Source organism: Primulina huaijiensis, chromosome 2 (genome assembly GCF_012295235.1).
Source record: "Primulina huaijiensis isolate GDHJ02 chromosome 2, ASM1229523v2, whole genome shotgun sequence".
Taxonomy (NCBI): domain Eukaryota; kingdom Viridiplantae; phylum Streptophyta; class Magnoliopsida; order Lamiales; family Gesneriaceae; genus Primulina; species Primulina huaijiensis.
The window spans coordinates 23,275,528-23,293,383 of record NC_133307.1 but is presented as its reverse complement, the minus strand read 5'-3'; the positions used below and the strand labels follow the sequence as shown (position 1 = coordinate 23,293,383).

Below are 17,856 nucleotides of genomic sequence, written 5' to 3'. Positions count from 1 at the left end.
TCTTAAGTTATTGCCGTTAATTTTATGCTGAAAGATATCAGTATGGACCAAACATGTCATGTTTTTTGAAGTTTAAGGATCAAATTGTTAAAGTTAAATGTCCAGGTATCGAAAATGTCTTGATATGAAAATATGGAGACTAAAATCATCGCTTTCCTAACTTTGACTTTTGTTGAGTCATCTTATTTGACCTCTCCTATGATTTTTTCTCTTTCTTATAATGAAAACCTTCGTTTTGTCTTTTATCAACTGTTTTTTTTAAGAACAGTCTCATGTTTTAGCTTCTACAACACTCTTTTTTTTTTTAAAAAAAAAAAATAATAATAATAAGAATGATGTACATTTCATTCATAACCATGTAACTTTCGTTCTACCAAATATTTGGAAAATTAAAAAAAAAAATTATTTACCATTCTTGATGTTCCCAACTATCAAGCGATAATACCAACCAAATGATAAAACAATTGGAGGCGATCATTGTGTTTTGTGTGCAAAATAATGATCAAGAGACGTCTAAATCCAAAATAAAGAGGATCCCTTGCAACAAGGATTCAAACTCACCACACTCGCTCCCTTCACTGACTGTACGAGAAGACGTTTCAGTTTTTTTTTCTGAACACTGCACTCTAATCAGTACCGCCCAAACACACAGCTCAAGGACAAAAAAAAAGGTACCAAACTATACCTCGTCACGAACCAGGAATCAGGCACCCCCCCCCCCCCCCCCCCCCAACAGAGGAAAAATAGTTACTGATGTGTACACGAGACCGACAAAAAGTGATGACAATTAAACTGCATGTGATTTTGCATTACCAAAACAAAACTCAAAAATGATGTCTAGAATCAAAGATCAAGGTTAATATGCCGACAATTTAAGAAACGAAAATAACACAGCAAAGTAGTAGAAAATGCTACATGGAGATCACATGAAAAGACATAAATATACATAGTGCATAAACTTCAATAACATTTTGATACAATAACTCCATTATTCCAAGTTCGACCTGCATAGAAACGGTGGGGAGCAGACGAAGCTTATTTGCCACCTAATGTAGGGAACTGTCCTTCATCTTCTATGGAAGGTGCTTTAAAGTTGCTCGAGTCACTGGCTCCACCGTAGCCTCCTCTAGGGCCGCGACCACGCCCTCGTCCACGACCACCAGAACTGTAGTAACTTTGGCCCTCGGGAGGTTTCAAGAACTCGTTGATGCTGACAGACTGAATCATTGCAAATAGTATCAGAATTTGGTGGACCTCGTCACCGATAATCCAGCTATGATGACAGAACACAAAAATAACGAATGGAAATTAGTATTACAGATGCCCGTGGAAATGCATGCCATTGTCAACACCGCCCTACTCAATCCCCGATCATTTTCGTTCTCTTTTCTCATTCTTCTTTTTCGATTTTCTTCTCTGTTTTTTCCTTCACCACTCTCAGATCTCTCATTCTTTCCCATCTCACCAAATCACACAATACATCATAGTATCACTTTTGTGATCAAATGCTGGTATATATATATAAGTTATTGAGTAAGCAATAGATACATTGTTTAGTAGAGGGTAAAGATATTGTATGTGCAACTAAAAAAGTCGTTGATGTTCTTAAATATTTTAGAAAATGTTAATCAACTATGTATATTAAAAACTTATTGTCAAGTGCCTTATTTCAATTCAATGGATGCTAAGGTCCAAGGCACAAATCAGCGTTGAAAAATTAACAAGTTTGGCTCACATACAGAATACAGTCACAAGAACTACACGGTATACAAACCCTGGCTTCACATACAGAACAAATTAGACAATAAGATACCTTCTTGGCTTTTTCTTCTTTCTCAGCTGACTCTTTTCTCTTATCTTTTTCAGAGCCCTGCAAACATTACTCATCAAATTTAAAACAAGGCCCCAAAAGTGGTTTGCCACATCCATGAACTGTGACATTTCAAGCAAAAGCAAAAATATATTGAGAAACTGGGAAAAATGAACTCGGGAGAAGAGTAGGCCAATTCACCAATTTGACAAAAATGTCATCAGAAGTTTTCTTATTTGCAAGCTGCTTCATAGCTTGAAACTCTTTTGCATCAACCTTCCTTTCCTCAGATTTAAGAGCTTGAAGACCCTTCCTTTTCTCCTCCCGAACTTTCTCATACTCTTCAAGAGTCATTTCCTGCAGTTTGAAGGAAAGATTACTTCAAAATCAAGGTACCAAATCTGTGGCCATGTCCACCACGAAATTAACTAAACATTTGAACAAAATTATAAGATTTCCAAAGTGTGTTAACTATTTCTCTGACTACCGTTACAAAATCAATTAACCATGACTAGAAAGGACCTATAACTGATGTGTTTGCTGTCATGCACAAGCGCGAGTTCACTAAGTAAGGTTGTTGTGGATGTCAGGTAAGTCACAGGGCCAACTAATTAGAAACAAGTAGGCTAGCAAGACAAAACTTCACAAATAGAAATCAACTCTCATATGCGACAAGCCTCATTCATATCAACCAACAAGTATAGTAGTGATTAAATTACCAAAAATCAAAATATCAAATCAAGGCAGGCTAATACAACAGCCCACATGGGATCAAACTGGTCCTTTCACAATGTAGTCTCAACTCTCAAGGACAAAGACTAACAGATGATCTTCTATGAGAAAATACCAACGCAAAATGCTTTTAAAAAAAGCACGTGCAAGAAAGAAGCTGTCGTGGATAACAGCATGTGCTCGGTTTGTACGATGGAGCCCAATCAGACAGCTAATATGCTGACACCACTTACTAGAGAAGAAATCATTGCCATGCGTGATTTCGACATTTCTCATTAAATAACAATAAACTCAGACAAATATCATAATACACAATATAATGTAACAGAAATAAGTCGATTATTTATATACACTCTGGGACTGAAATTTTATAGTACATGATGGATAAGAAAAGTAAGGAGCAAGGGAAATCACGATCGAGCCCTGATATGCAGTCTCAATACAAGTAAATAATACGGTTTTTAATCCAGCAGCAAATGTAAGTTTTCAACCACTTAATCATGAACTAAATAGAGTTTCTTTTAGTCTTTTTCTCTAGTTATACCTCGAAGAGCAACCCGATAATTGTTGTTCTCATAATTCCATTTGTAAATTAGATAAGAATCAATTTAATAGGGGAAGTAAGAGACTAGGACAGCAATTTCATGGACCACAAAAGGATAAACAAACAACTGAAATCAGAATGTTATTGACAGACTTTTTACCTTGTCCTCAGGTTCCTTCTCCTCAACTTCATTTGAGGCAGCTTCCTTGTTTCCATCAGTTGCAGCATTCACCTCTCCTGGGGGCTTTTCAGCGTCCAGAATTTTCTCTCCTTCATTAGGAGCCTCCTCGACCACTCTAAAATAACATGAAAGAAAACAGCAGAGTTGTACAAAAGTGGATAAAAGATAAGCAAATAAGAAAGCAATGCAAAGTCATCTCATCAGTGGAGACAAAATACTCACGAAACTGGTTCATCAATCTGTGTACCCCAGTTCCCTCGGCCAGATCCCTCGCGTTTCATCTCGCTGCTTCTGGCAAAAAATAAGGTCATATTGGAAATTAAAGTAAAAGATACACAAAGGAACAGCCCAGAAAAAATAAGCCAGAAGACAACAAAAATCAGCATACCCACGCCCAGTTCCACTATGGCGATCAAATGCTCGACGAGGACGGTCGCGCTCACCTTCATCTTCCCCTCCATTGCTGAAACCACCTCGGCGGCCACCACGAAAAGGGCCACGAGGTCCACCATAGCCACCACGCCTTCCAGAAGAAGCCCTACTATCAGCCTCGTCAGTTGCACCCTGAGCACCCGATATTGCCTTATTTCCAGGTGAGTTGCTGGTGTTGGTTGTCTCCCCATTGAAGCCACTACCAGCACCACGACCGCGCCCATATCCACGGCCACGGCCACTGCTGCCCCCTCCTCGGCCAGATTCAGTTTTTGCCTCTCTGACTGCTCGAGTAGGCAGAAAATAATGGAATAAACAGAGAGAAACTTAAAAAATGAAGTTCAAACTACATCAAGAAGGCTCACCTATTGGAACTTTAAAAACTTACAGGCACATAAACAATCTTTACAAAACTTTAAATAATCATAACCACAAAATATTTCAAACTTTATAATTGCAGGATCTCTATATCCTATCTAGTTTAATCCAATGCGCTAGCCTCTACAATCAATATCAATCAATATAGCCAGTGGATAACCAAATAACTTATTCAGGATGTTTCGGATGTGATATGAGTTCTTTTCAAATCAATAAATATTACGAACTGTGCCTCTAGCGTGGACCCAAGGTAGGTGCCATGTCAAAGTATGGACTGTTGAGCCATAAGATTCTAGAACACATTGGTGATTCTGTGCAAAGAAATTCACTCGTACAGCATATGTTATACAGTTTAAAATCCACTCACTAGCATCAAAAGTTAAAACATTCATTTGTGTACAAACTAATATGAATCGGCTAATTGAAATTCTTGCATTTCAAAGAGGGGCTAGAGCCTTTAGGCTGGGGAACACATACTTCACTCATGACGTGTCGGGACAGGATACGCCTCAACAAATACAATTAATTGCAAGTAAAACTTTTCAGATTCACCGATCAGCAAATTAAAGATGCTGACATGATAACAAGACCCCAAATAATACGTCCACGTAACGACGCTAGGCTCCAAATGCTTTACTTCTTTTTCTTCTTATTTGTCGTATACGAACAACATTAGCTCAAGTAAAACTGAGAAAAAGAGACAGACGGAGAGAGCTAACCAGCTTCGGAAGGGGGGAGAGGCTTCGAGGGTAGCTTAGCTGGCGGAGGCACCGGCTTTTCAGGCTGCACAGAGGGTTTCTTCGGCTCGATCTTCTTCTGGTGGGCAGCAATCAACAAAGATGGGTCCTCCGTGTCATCGTCTTCCAGTAAATCAAATGGGTTCAGAGTCGCCATTGCTCCCCCACCCCAACGGAAACAGAAGCAAAACTGGGATTTCGGTTCTGTTGAGAAGATAAGCCGTTAATCCGACTCTTTATTCATTGCTAGGACTGATAAAGGTAATGGATCCATCCATAAACTTGAACCGAGAAACGAAGGTAAGAGAGAAAGAGATGGAGGATTCAATGAAACCCTAGCCGCAATGGACAGCGAACGAAGAGTGAGACTGGGGAAGATTTATGTAGCGCCTCTTAAGGCTTTGTTTGGTATGGCCCTAAACCCACGATTGGTCCATTTTTTTTTACTACTCATTCTATCAACCATACCAATGAGCAAGTGGTATTAAATGTGGTTAATTAAACTCACCTATATTAAGAATCCATACAAAAACATTTTATTCCAAAAATGTCCTTTATCATATCCAAAAATAAAATACAATCCCAACTCTTTTTTATTTTATCAATCATTTTATCATCATATATTATATTTCTTTATCTATCATTTATTTACTGATCATTCAATAATCATGTCATACTACGTATATATTTATATTGTAAGATATTATTATTATATTGTGATATTTTGTATTTAATATATCATGAAATTGTGACAAAACGAATTTTTGTATTGATTTTTATGATGTAAGATTTGATGTGATTTACACGTAGCATCACTCTAACTATAATTATTATTGCATTACAAGAAAAAACATATACATTATCTTATCTCTACCTTTTTTCCTCCCAATAGAAATATTTCAAATGCCTTTTTTACTAAATTATCCTTCGGTGCGAACTATAAATCCAATATCACTGTAGTACCTGGTGTCTAACTTAAATTCATAACATCTTTTATACGCGATATCTGAAAGTAATTAAAGAAGTAAGCTAGAATTCTAATATGATGGATCGGAGGAGTCATTGAACCCATAGGTCCAACTTAGGTACATGCAATGAGATCCATTGTCACAATTCATTCTAGCATTTAGATAGAACAAATTTTCAGAATCTTTTAAAATATGTATTTTCATACGAAATTTTCAAGTAATAGGCTAGGCCTATGTAAATTACTTACTTTTGTCTGCGATAAAACAAATTTTCAGAATCTTTATTTTTTAAAAAAAAGAAGGAAATATAAAATCTTAAAATGGAGATAAAATCACATGTAATGGTCCCTACACTATATTCCCATCTCCTTTCTGCTACTGCCACTTTCAACTACTATTTACTTTTTTTTTCTTACGCTCAATTTAATTTTCCGAAAGTAAAGATGTGTTTTATATTTAGTGCCATCGCTTCATAATACAATTTTATACATTATTATTTGACATTCAAATCAAATATTTTAATAATTATATTATGCAAAATAAATGGATAATTAATCTTTCGAAACAAGCAAGATAGTATCCACTTACCCTTTGGTGTGGCCATAGCCAGTTCTGTCTGTCCCCTTCTCCTTTTTCTTACTGTGAACACATGAATAAAGCCTCTTGGAACGAAGCAATAGAAATAATACGGAAAAAGAAATTCTGAAAAAGCAAAAGCCATAGCAATAGCTGCAATCACTCTTCTGGACGAATCCTCGTTTTTTCCTACTATTATTAATCTCTTTTCCCTGCGATATTTCAAAATTCCAAGAAACAGCTCGACCTGTCGTCTACTTTCTTTTTTTTTCCTTTTCGCATGCTGCGTTTTCTCGAGCTCATTCTTTAGCAATTATTGGACATTTGTTCCCATCTGTTGTGTTTAACTGGGATCGATTACTGTGTAGCGAGACCCAACGAGGAAGGTAAATACTTGCGTATAACTGCAGTTTGTTTGTTTGTTTAACGGGTTTTCTCAATTTCCACTTGTTAATGCTCTATTTGCTCGTGTTTTGCTTTTGGGCATTACTGCTGTTCTTTTTTAATATGGGTTTCTCGATTTTCCATAAAGAATGAAATTCCCAGATTTTGATGCTATGTTTTGATTTTTTTTGTTGTTTATTTATTGGGTTATGTTTCGAAACCGTTATATTTACGTGGAATCTAAGTTATAGCTATTCTTGCCTATGTGTGATTTTCTATTTTAAGGTATCGAAGCTTGATTTATGATTTATTATTAGTGTATGACAACGTAATGCGCAAGAAAGTTTAAAGTTCTGGTGATCGAGCTTGGGATCTTTTGTAATTTGTTTTGTCATTTTAAGCTGGTGAGTTTCTCGAGTATTCTGTCTTTCGATTGCTTGTAAATTTTTTTTCTACATAAAATTACTTACCTGTGGATATTTCATTTAATTTGGATATTTGTGTAAGTTGATTTTCTCCCAATTACAAGTTAATATCTACACCTGTTTCTTGTTGTTAGGCTTGGCACTCATTGTGTATTTTCTGCCTTTCTTTTATATTATTCACAAGACCTTCAAAGTATTTGATAGTTGATTTTGTAGATTTTCATGGAGTATTTTGCTGATTGAAAATATCATTGCTTTATTAAGCTCCGTTCTCCACAATGTTGTCGAGTATTTTATTTCTTAGTAGTTTAGTCAGTATTGTTATTTTGATGAATAAACAGACCAATAGTAGATTTTACGGGAGTTTAATCCGTGAAGTGATTTCAGTACTATCGTTTCTTGTTTTGGCAGAGTAAATAAATGTAGAGATTCTTGTGATGATATATGCTTATCTGATATGGAAAGGATACCCGAATCCCTACAACTTCCCAGGCAGCTGCCTTTTGCGGCGAAGGTGAAGAGTCACCCCAATTTCTCCAGAAGAGAAGAGGTTCAAAAACCTTCCCTGATGGTGGAATTTTCTGAGTTGGATTCACCTACTCCTGCCCAAGCAATGAAAGGGAAAATCTATTTGCAGGAGGATCAAGAACACATGCCAGGCATGCTTTCGTTTAACATCAGCGGCGATGCATTTGAAGATATCGGCTCTACTTCATTTCATGGGGTAAGTCATCCTCCTGAACCAGTCGACACTGATTTGATGAGGCCTGTCTATTTACCAATTGGTCAGAACAATGGGGATGGAAAATATGTACTTAAAAGTATGTCTGTAAAGGGCCGCCCTTCTAAGGAAGATTTTTCAATCAAGGTGTCGGGTAGTAAACCGATCCCGCCTTCACCCACAGAGGTTGTAAACAAAGAAGCTATCTATTTAGCTGCTGTATCGTACCCATTTTCTGTTCAACGTCCATCCCGAAATACCGAAGCAAACCCCCTCCGGTGTTCAGAGGATAAGGAATGTGTATGGGACACGTCATTACCTCCAAGTGGGAATGTTAGTCCACATAGTAGCATTGATAGTTTCGGTGTTGCCACGGCTATGAGTATGGGAAATAGCTGCACTAGAACGTGCCAGAGCGATGGGATAATGAGTGATGGTATGCTTAGTGTGGACAGGAACTATGAGAGTACGAAAGAGAGCATTCTTGGGGATTCGCTCGAGAGTACTAAATCTAGCCTCAGTCGAGCAAGTGATAGCAGCGGACTAAGCGATGATAGTAACTGGAGTAACATTACGGGCAGCGCAAATAAGCCTCACAAGGGAAATGATCCTAGGTGGAAGGCTATCCTTGCTGTTCGATCATGTGATGGTATTTTAGGCATGAGCCATTTCAAGTTAATGAAAAGACTCGGATGCGGGGATATTGGAAGTGTGTATCTTTCCGAGTTGAGTACAACTCAGTGTTTCTTTGCGATGAAGGTAATGGATAAGGCATCCCTTGCTAGCAGGAAGAAGTTGACAAGAGCCCAGACGGAACGAGAAATCTTGCAGTTACTTGATCATCCGTTCTTGCCAACATTATACACACATTTTGAAACAGATAGATTTTCATGTTTGGTCATGGAATATTGTCCTGGAGGAGATCTTCATACCCTGAGGCAGAAACAACCTGGGAAACATTTTTCAGAATATGCTGCAAGGTAATCATTATGCGTTTAAGCTCGTATAGTTTGATAGTTTGTTCTCTTGTGAAATTTCTTTGCGATATGAGACACTGTGCATTTTGTTTCCTTTTTCTGAAATCTGCTGAACCAACGGGAATTACAGAAATGCTATGATTAGTGGTGACTGGTGAGCTCAATAACCAGGACCGGGACCAAGATTTCTGTTGTACCCGAATAAAACTTGAAAAATTATGGGCTCAAAGTTTCATTGTCTCGAGAAGATTTTACTTCTCTTTTCATTTGAAGGGCGACTTGATAATCTCTCTTCTTTCGATATGGTCCATCCATGCAAACAAACTGATTTTTTAGTTTTTATTTTTTGAATGAAGCGATGGTATGAGATTAATTTATGATTCAAGTTTTGAGGTTTGCTAATTTTTTAATGTCAGCCCCCGTCAGCATAGATCACAAACTTAAGATTCTTGGAACTGCTAGATATTACTTGTCTGGCTGTTCAAATCACCTTAAGTTATTCGAAGGCCAACTAAACTAGTTTTAAACATTTAAATTATTTAGATTTTACCAAGTACTATTGCTGGAGTTTCTTAACATTTGAGAAACATGAAACCCTATCGATTACGGTAATGAATTATTCATTCTTGGATCTCTTGATACACTCTCACTATGTAGGAATATCTAAACCTCAATTTAATGGATGCAGGTTTTATGCTGCAGAAGTTCTACTGGCACTCGAGTATCTTCACATGCTTGGAGTTGTCTATAGGGATCTGAAACCAGAAAATGTTCTAGTCCGCGAAGATGGCCACATTATGCTTTCAGATTTTGACCTTTCCCTGCGTTGTGCTGTTTCACCAACCCTGATAAGAGCTTCTGCATTTGGAGGGGCTGCGTTCTGTGTACAGCCAGCATGTATTGAGCCCACCTCAGCATGCATTCAGCCTTCATGTTTCCTTCCTCGGATCTTTCCCTCAAAAAATAAGAAAAGGTTTGGAAGGCCCCCAGCCGAGCCTGGGAAGACTTCTGGTACGCTCCCCGAGCTAGTTGCAGAACCTACTGCGGCACGTTCCATGTCATTTGTTGGGACTCATGAGTACTTAGCACCCGAAATCATCAAGGGCGAAGGCCATGGCAGTGCAGTAGACTGGTGGACTTTCGGTGTGTTCTTACATGAACTACTCTATGGTAAAACACCATTCAAGGGTTCCGGAAATCGAGCCACTCTTTTCAATGTTGTAGGGCAGCAGCTCAAATTCTCTGATTCGCCAGCTACCAGTTATGCAAGCCGGGATCTTATAAGAGGATTGCTAGTTAAAGAACCGCAGCATAGGCTCGGTGTGAAAAGAGGAGCAACAGAAATAAAGCAGCACCCTTTCTTTGAAGGCATAAATTGGGCTTTGATACGTTGCAACACGCCGCCAGAGGTGCCAAGACCAGTCGAGCCGGAGCTTCCCGTGATGTGTGGGCAATTCCAGCCTGTCGATGTGGGCACTGGCAGCAAAACGATTGTAGGTGCAACAGAGATGAAATCTGGGGGTAAATTTCTGGATTTTGAGTTCTTTTAATTTATAAGTACAGGATTCTTGTTCTGTGTTTTTCTCTGCCAACTTGAGTTGTAGACCTCAAGATATTTGGTGATGTATCTCAACCAATCTATTGTGAAATTCAACGTTATTATATTCTTGATTTAGTAAACGATTGTGGAAATTGATTTTTGCATTTGGGAGACTTGCAACGGGGTGTTGCAGATTAAAAAAAAAAAATCATTTTTTTATCAAATATAATTCCACTCCAGTATAGTTAGTCACAACTTCAGGCTTGACTTGTGGATGTCATAAGAATGAGAAGTCAATATATTTTATAAGATAGTGGTTCATGACACAAATTTTTTTTTTTTTTAGAATTTGAGTTAAACATCGGACAAAACAAGAATGTCTAATAAATTAATGTTTTATTTTCTGCACCAAACGGTGTCTTAAAGTTATATCATTTTGTCCCTTCAAATTATTAAAAAAAAATACACATTCAAACCATTAGTATTAAAATCGGGTTATTTTATGCCTTATCATGTGTAGAAATTGTAACATGTATAGAGAAATGAATATCAAATACATAAAATCTAGGGGAGTTGGATGCAAATGACTCATTACAAATCGCTTCAATTTGCACCCGGTTCACTATATGTAGTTATTAATTGCACCAATTAATCACTTACATTGTTGATTTTACCAATTATTCAATTACTACAAAAAACAAACTTAAAGAATCCAATATTTTATTATTGTTTGAAATTAATTATAAAACTAATACTTTATTTTACGAGTAAAATTCTAAAAACATATGTGTATCTCCAATTTATTGTTGAAAATATAAGTTGATCACAAAAAAAAATCTAAAACTCAAATACTTAGTCATTGGATTTTAAAAATGTGTTAAGTTTTTAGTCATATATTTTTTACAAACATAATTTAAAAGTATCAATGAATTAAAATTATTATATGCATTAGTGGTACACACTTGCATTTTGATTGCAAAAACTTGTGTGAGACGGTCTTACGGGTCATTTTTTGTGAGACGAACATCTTATTTGGGTCATCCATGAAAAAATATTATTTTCTAGGCTAAGAATATTACTTTTTATTGTGAATATGGGTAAGGTTGACCCGTCTCACAGATTAAGATCCGTGAGACGGTCTCACATGAGACCCACTCTATAAAGATTCGTGAGATCATTTCACAAAAGACCTATTCTGCATTGATAATGGACGGATAAAGAGGGGATTTTTTAAAATAAANTTGAGTTCAAGATTCTCTGCCTTTTGCCAAACAACCATATTGAACTTGTGAGGTTTGTTTCTGGGACACAAATTTTCTCTAATTCTCTTTTTATGTTTTTTTTTTTAATTTGCAAGTCTTGATCATTCTTTTACGCTGTTCTTTTATTTCACAAGCTGTTTGTGAATATGCCCAAGAGATTATCTGTGAACTCTATTTAATTTTTTTCCTCGTTTCGAATTATTGGAAAGGAGCTGTAGGATTTTGCATTAAAATGGATTAAGCTCAACTTGCTTTATGTTTGGATGCTACTATTTTAGCACTGTTTTGATCTCTCTATCTTTTCCTAAGCTGATCGTTTTTAAGAATTATTTTTAAGTGCGTGTACGAAGATTGCATTTTGTTTGATCACTTGAAAATGCCTTGTTGGATTTTGAGAGTTATGGGGGTTCTTCACAAACTATGGGTAGTGGCCAAAATGGGATCTTGCTCAGGTGAACTTAGATAAAAAGTAAATAATTTTATATGTAATATTTTAAAAGGTTACTCTCGACATGCATCAAATTGCTTCCAACTTTCACCCATTGATCCTCTTCCTTGAGGTTGCTACATGTTTCCGAATAAACTTTATATTTTGAGACTGTTATTACGGACATTTTACACTTCACGTAAGAATTTTCTTGCTGCAGGGGAAGTGGTAAAAACTTGAAGCAACAGTTGGTATATTGTGTTTATTTTATGTTTTTTTTATTTATTGCCCAGTATTAATTTCCAGTGTATCATGGATCGCTGGAGTGGAGTCTTGAAAGTTCAGTTGTATCCAAATAGCAGCACTTTCTACCGAATTGCAGCATCGCTCGGCCTCTCTTCTTCACCCAAAAACCTCGCTGTGAGTTCTTATATGTTACAGGACAATGACTTTCGTTAACTTGACCATATGACCAAACATAGTATTTTGGAGAGCTCAAAGTGGGCCATAGAATGTGATTCTTATAAGTTGCATTCTTACTTGAGAGGCAAAACTAAAAATATTTAGACTTCTATATGGTGATATTGATTTTTTAACATGAGATAGGTACCTACTGGAAATGCCATATTCTTTAGTGGAGATCGAGTGGACTGGACTGGAAATCCAGTGATTGAGAGATTATCCGATCCTCTGAAAATTGCTGAAATTTTGGTTTCAAAGTTTGGGGGGTCCATTAATGCTTATGTTGTCGAGGCATCCATTTTCAATGGCCCTTTTGCAGTTTTTAAGGATTTTATCCCGTCTGTTAATGAGAATGGAGAGCCAAAAACATATGATGCTACTGGATTCCCAGCTTCTACATCACTGGTCCTGCTTTTGTCAAAGTTTCTTGGAGAGGTAGGGCTTGCAAGATTGCTTGAGATTTCATTTATATATTGACCTTTTGAAGTTATTGCTTGCGTCCATAATGAATGATCGCAAGATTATGACTGTAAGCCAATGATTCTTTCATTGGAAAGGGTTGATGAGTTTCTTGACTTTGTGTACGTAATCATGGTTGGAAATTCCTTTTTTTTATTAACTACCTCTTTTGGTCCCAAACTTCGAGGAAGTAGGAGAGTGAAACCTAATAAGCTATATTTTGCATACCTCGATCTGTTTCTTCAGCTACACTGATTGGGTATTGCCACATGCCAAATGGTCTAAAATGCTTATTGGGGGATTGTATTTGTGATGTATCACTTGATAATAAACGGTTAGTGTCGCAGATTATGTACTCCAAGTGTTGTTAATTATATGGATAACATACAATACACCTACTATGCGACGAAACTACAAGAACTATGTATATCTTTATCTCACTTCGTCAGCAATCATATCATAAGATTCATGTTTCCTATCATCGCAGGCAAAGAATGCAATCTTGGGGAAACAGAAAGAGCCTTACAAGTCAGAAGCTTCTTCGTCATCTTCACACAAACCTGAGACAGCAATTCTTGGATTCAGCAAAGGAGGCATCATACTGAACCAGCTTTTAACCGAGCTTAGTTTTTATGAGAGCCAAAAAAATACTGTGAGTGGAGGAGTAACTACCCAAGAAGACAGCTCTGTCATACCCACCTCAAAAGAAAGCCTCTTAAGCAGCATATCTGAGATTCATTATGTGGACGTCGGCTTAAACTCTAATGGAGCATATCTCACAAATAAAGATGTGATCGATAGAATTTCTGAATGTCTTTCTCGTAGAGTAACTGGAATTCGGTTTCTTTTTCATGGAACACCTAGACAATGGTCTGATGAGAGGAGGATTTGGATTCGAAAGGAGAAGGATGCGCTAGTTCGTCTACTCAAAAGGGCAGCTGCTGCAAGGAAGGATATAGATAAGTTACTAATTCGCGAGAGATTATATTTTCCTAGTAAGCTTCCTAATCTGCAAATGCATTTTGAAATAATTGAAGTTATGGATGTTAGTTGACTATAATGATGCACGTGAAAACATTTATAATCGGCTTAACTACATGTTATATAATTGCTAGTTATATTTCAGATTTTACACTTCATTTTTTGAAAAATCAATAATCCGAAAATAATAAAATCGCACACGTCGTCATGAAAATCTTCGGACTCAAGAACTATGTCAAGCGTTTCTTGGTGAAAACATTAAAAGAAGGAGAATTGAGCACATTGTGCAACCCTCCTTATCTTTCTCAAAACTGTAGTCAAAGCAAAGCCAAGAATCAAGCATTAATAAGTACGTATATATAAATCGATTCTTTGTCCCCTCAATTTTCAACATCCCAAAATATAAATTTATTTTTTATTAATTGATTCCTTGCTTGTGTCAACAACCTTAAACGTCATAAGACACTCCAAATGTTTTTGCTTTCACTCGTCTTCCCAACATACATGTCTATTTCATAGCTCTTTTTTAAATCCGTTGACATATTCACCATGGGATTGTTCTTGAGCTTCATGGGAAAAGGGTAGAATTTGATTTCCTTAATTCTTTGTTAATCATTAATTTTCAGGGATGGAACAGATACGGGAGGATAAAAAAAAAATCGATGAATTTTAAAAAATAGAACGTCATTTATCTGTATAATGTTATCTTAAATCAGAAATTCAAGTTTATCCTTGATTGGTTTTTTAAGGGAATACTACTATATGTACTTGATGAAGAGAAAATTAATTTAAGCTGCAATGTAAAAAATTACATGTGTAAGGATTTATTGTTCGACAGATATTAGTAAATAATAAAATAGTCCGAATAGGATGTAAAATCGCGAATTTGTGTTTTATCAGAATTAGGTGTTGTGCCAGATGTTACAACATCTCGGACAACATGCAGCGGAATATTATATTTTTTAACACAAATTGACGTTAAAATAAATCGATGGACAAAATTAAATATGCACAAGTATTGCCTTATGGCAAAAATTAATCACTAGAAAACCAAATCGTTTACACAAAAACCTATCACTAGTGATTTTCACAAAAATCAATTTCCTCAACACGTTCAGAAAATAAACGCTTTCTAAAACAAATAACCAGAATAAAAACTTAAACAAGAAAGCAAAAACGTGATGAAAAAAACTTGGAGCAACAAAACCCGATCTTCAGCCAACATCGTTATGGATGTTGTCTGTAGATATTTGCAATATTTACGGCAACACTTGATATCAGCACTTGTCAAAACAGCAACGTCCTTGTAGTATATTTTTCTCTGAGATTCACGACGTGCAAAGCGCACACAATATGCAGCAACGAAAACTTTCAAGTGAAGAGTGAAAAAACACACGATCAATAGATCGAAAAAACTCTTATGAAAATCTCTCCTCCACGAAAAAACTCTTCCACGAAAAACAACTCACGAAAAACTCATCACGAAAATCTCTCCTAGAGTTTATCTCCACAAGGAAACCTACAAGATATGGTAAACAAGAATTCTATTAAGAATAAGATATCATATCATACAAATTATTATCATAAATAACATATCTAGAAAATCTTTATAATATCTAAAAAGGTAGAACCCAATATTCCACATAATCTCATCAATAGAAAATTAAATTTAAGGAAGAAATTATATCACAATAAAATCTTTAACATAATTATCTAAAAAAGCAAAACCATAATTAAATATTAAATATCATATCAACAAGGAAGAATATATTAGGGAAATTATTTAAGATAAGAAATCATATCAATTAAATAAAGAAAATATATTTCTCTTCAATATCCCTCTTTTTGCTTTTCTAGACAAAATCAAATCAAACTCAATTTCTCAGTTAAACTCCAGTTAACTCCCCCTTAATATGTGAATTTTTCTCCCCCTGAATAAAATCAAGTTACTACGGGTGTTGTTCGTTGTGTTGGCAACACCTGAGACAACACCTGCAAAAATCATTAACAGTTCATTAAAACATAAACACATCAGGGAAAACAGAAACATCAGGGAACCTAACAGAGAAGAACATTATCAACATTAGCATCAGCTTAGATTTGAGTTTGAGTTGCATCTTCTCCCCCTTTTTGTCCAGAATGGACAACCAAGTTCTCGTACTAGACCAGATCAGCTTTGGCCCGTAATCACTTACCAAAAATACTGAGATAATTGCGTCCAAAATCATTTCAAAATAATTTCCAAAATTGAAACCCACATCGATTTAACACAACTTAAACATTAAAAATCACAAATATTGGATTTCTAGCAAAACTGGAATTTTACCGAATTTTCTTTGTTGAAATACTCGATCCCTTTTTGGCTCAACAATATTCACAATGAAGTGTAAATGCATGTCTTAATTATGCCTAATAACAGAATGAAACAAAAATAGAAACATGCAACCGAGTATGAAATATGTTTACAGATGAAGTGTTTTCGCAAATGTTGGTAACATCTCCTGACAACACGTCCAATTCCAAACATTTATTTTGATTTTTCTGCACACTTAGAGACTTATAAACTTTCTAACCATAAAAGTGGTAGCTCCCACACTAGAAGAACGGTCTTCTTTAGGACTCCTCTAGGTAGCTTTTTCCAATTTCTTCTATTTTAAATTCTGTATTAAATTCAGAACAGATAGCTCCCACACTAAAAGCACAGTCTTCATTGGACTCTTTTAGGTAGCTTTTTCCCATCTTTTCTTCTGATACCGAGCATATGCATAATTGATTTGTCTTTTTACTCAATCTTTTCAAGTCACTTTTCGTATGGGACAATGTCATGGAGTACATGATCATCCTTCAACTACTTTGTGATTTAATCAGATTATTAATCATATCCAAGTGTGTTAAGTTTAGATAGAACATGAAATTGTAAGTGCACCAGAAGATTATGCAACATTGTGATAACACATCATATAACATTATGCATGCAAATGCAGTATGCCTAAGTCCTAGAAATGCACATGCAGATGGGGTGTTGTCTGAGATGTTGTAACATCCGAGACAACATCCATGAATGATCACATTGCACACATGCTGAGAGATTTCCTAAGGTTGGAGAATCTCTCAAAGTCTAATTCTTTAGTGAATATGTCTGCCAATTGGTTATGTGTACCAACAAATTCCATTCGAATCAACTCCTTTTCTACTAGATCTCTAATAAAGTGATGTCGAATGTCAATGTGTTTAGTTCGAGCGTGTTGTACTGGATTTTTTGAAATATCAATTGCACTCGAATTATCACAATACACAATTAAAGTTTCACTCTTAAGCCCATAGTCTTTTACCATTTGGTTCATCCATAAAAGTTGTGTACAACAACTTCCAACTGCTACATATTCAGATTCAGCAGTTGAAAGTGAGACACAATTTTGTTTCCTACTATGCCATGAGATTAAATTATTCCCAAGGTAGAAACAACCACCAGAAGTACTCTTTCTATCGTCTAAATCCCCAGCCCAATCAGCATCTGAAAACCCTACTAAATTTGAGTTGGTTTCGTGTGTATACCACAATCCTAAATCAATTGTTCCTTCTATGTAATGTAAAATGCGTTTCACAGCTTTTAAATGAGAAATTTTAGGATTAGATTGATATCTAGCACATAAGCATACACTAAACATGATGTCAGGGCGACTTGCTGTCAAATAGAGGAGGCTACCTATGATGCTACGATATAAGGTGTTGTCAACATTTTCGGCAACATCATCTTTGCACAATTTTTCACTCGAGCCGATAGGAGTTCTCATGTGTTTTGTGTTCTCATTTGCAAATTTCTTAATCAAATTTTTAGCATACTTACTTTGACACAAAAA

General features: G+C 36.1%; 3 protein-coding genes across 9 annotated transcripts; 2 read left to right on the top strand and 1 right to left on the bottom strand.

Annotated features, from left to right (window-relative positions):
* Positions 1–781: 781 nt before the first annotated feature.
* LOC140970658 (RGG repeats nuclear RNA binding protein A-like) lies at positions 782–5,222 on the bottom strand. 3 transcript variants are annotated; one of them, XM_073432472.1, is made up of 7 exons: positions 4,797–5,221; positions 3,656–3,983; positions 3,490–3,558; positions 3,247–3,382; positions 2,012–2,167; positions 1,814–1,870; positions 782–1,218 (listed from the first exon to the last, which is right to left on the bottom strand). In XM_073432472.1, exons 1-7 carry the CDS (start codon positions 4,969–4,971, stop codon positions 1,036–1,038), a joined length of 1,104 nt encoding a protein of 367 aa, XP_073288573.1. In that variant the 5' UTR covers positions 4,972–5,221; the 3' UTR covers positions 782–1,035. The 3 variants fall into 3 exon arrangements, with proteins under 3 accessions (XP_073288573.1, XP_073288574.1, XP_073288575.1); XM_073432473.1 differs by having other exon boundaries at positions 3,490–3,555; positions 4,797–5,219; XM_073432474.1 differs by having other exon boundaries at positions 1,111–1,273; positions 4,797–5,222.
* Positions 5,223–6,398: 1,176 nt separating this feature from the next.
* LOC140970656 (serine/threonine-protein kinase D6PKL1) lies at positions 6,399–10,545 on the top strand. 2 transcript variants are annotated; one of them, XM_073432471.1, is made up of 4 exons: positions 6,399–6,744; positions 7,060–7,146; positions 7,579–8,868; positions 9,554–10,545. In XM_073432471.1, the coding sequence occupies exons 3-4, from the start codon at positions 7,625–7,627 to the stop codon at positions 10,413–10,415; spliced, it is 2,106 nt and encodes a 701-aa protein (XP_073288572.1). In that variant the 5' UTR covers positions 6,399–6,744; positions 7,060–7,146; positions 7,579–7,624; the 3' UTR covers positions 10,416–10,545. The 2 variants fall into 2 exon arrangements, with proteins under 2 accessions (XP_073288572.1, XP_073288571.1); XM_073432470.1 differs by lacking the exon at positions 7,060–7,146.
* Positions 10,546–11,644: 1,099 nt separating this feature from the next.
* LOC140970659 (uncharacterized) lies at positions 11,645–14,140 on the top strand. Of its 4 annotated transcripts, none has more exons than XM_073432477.1 (4): positions 11,645–11,698; positions 12,401–12,514; positions 12,701–12,991; positions 13,503–14,140. In XM_073432477.1, the coding sequence occupies exons 2-4, from the start codon at positions 12,407–12,409 to the stop codon at positions 14,067–14,069; spliced, it is 966 nt and encodes a 321-aa protein (XP_073288578.1). In that variant the 5' UTR covers positions 11,645–11,698; positions 12,401–12,406; the 3' UTR covers positions 14,070–14,140. The 4 variants fall into 4 exon arrangements, with proteins under 4 accessions (XP_073288578.1, XP_073288579.1, XP_073288580.1 ...); XM_073432478.1 differs by having other exon boundaries at positions 11,650–11,698; positions 12,388–12,514; XM_073432479.1 differs by having other exon boundaries at positions 11,677–11,693; positions 12,388–12,514.
* Positions 14,141–17,856: the final 3,716 nt, after the last annotated feature.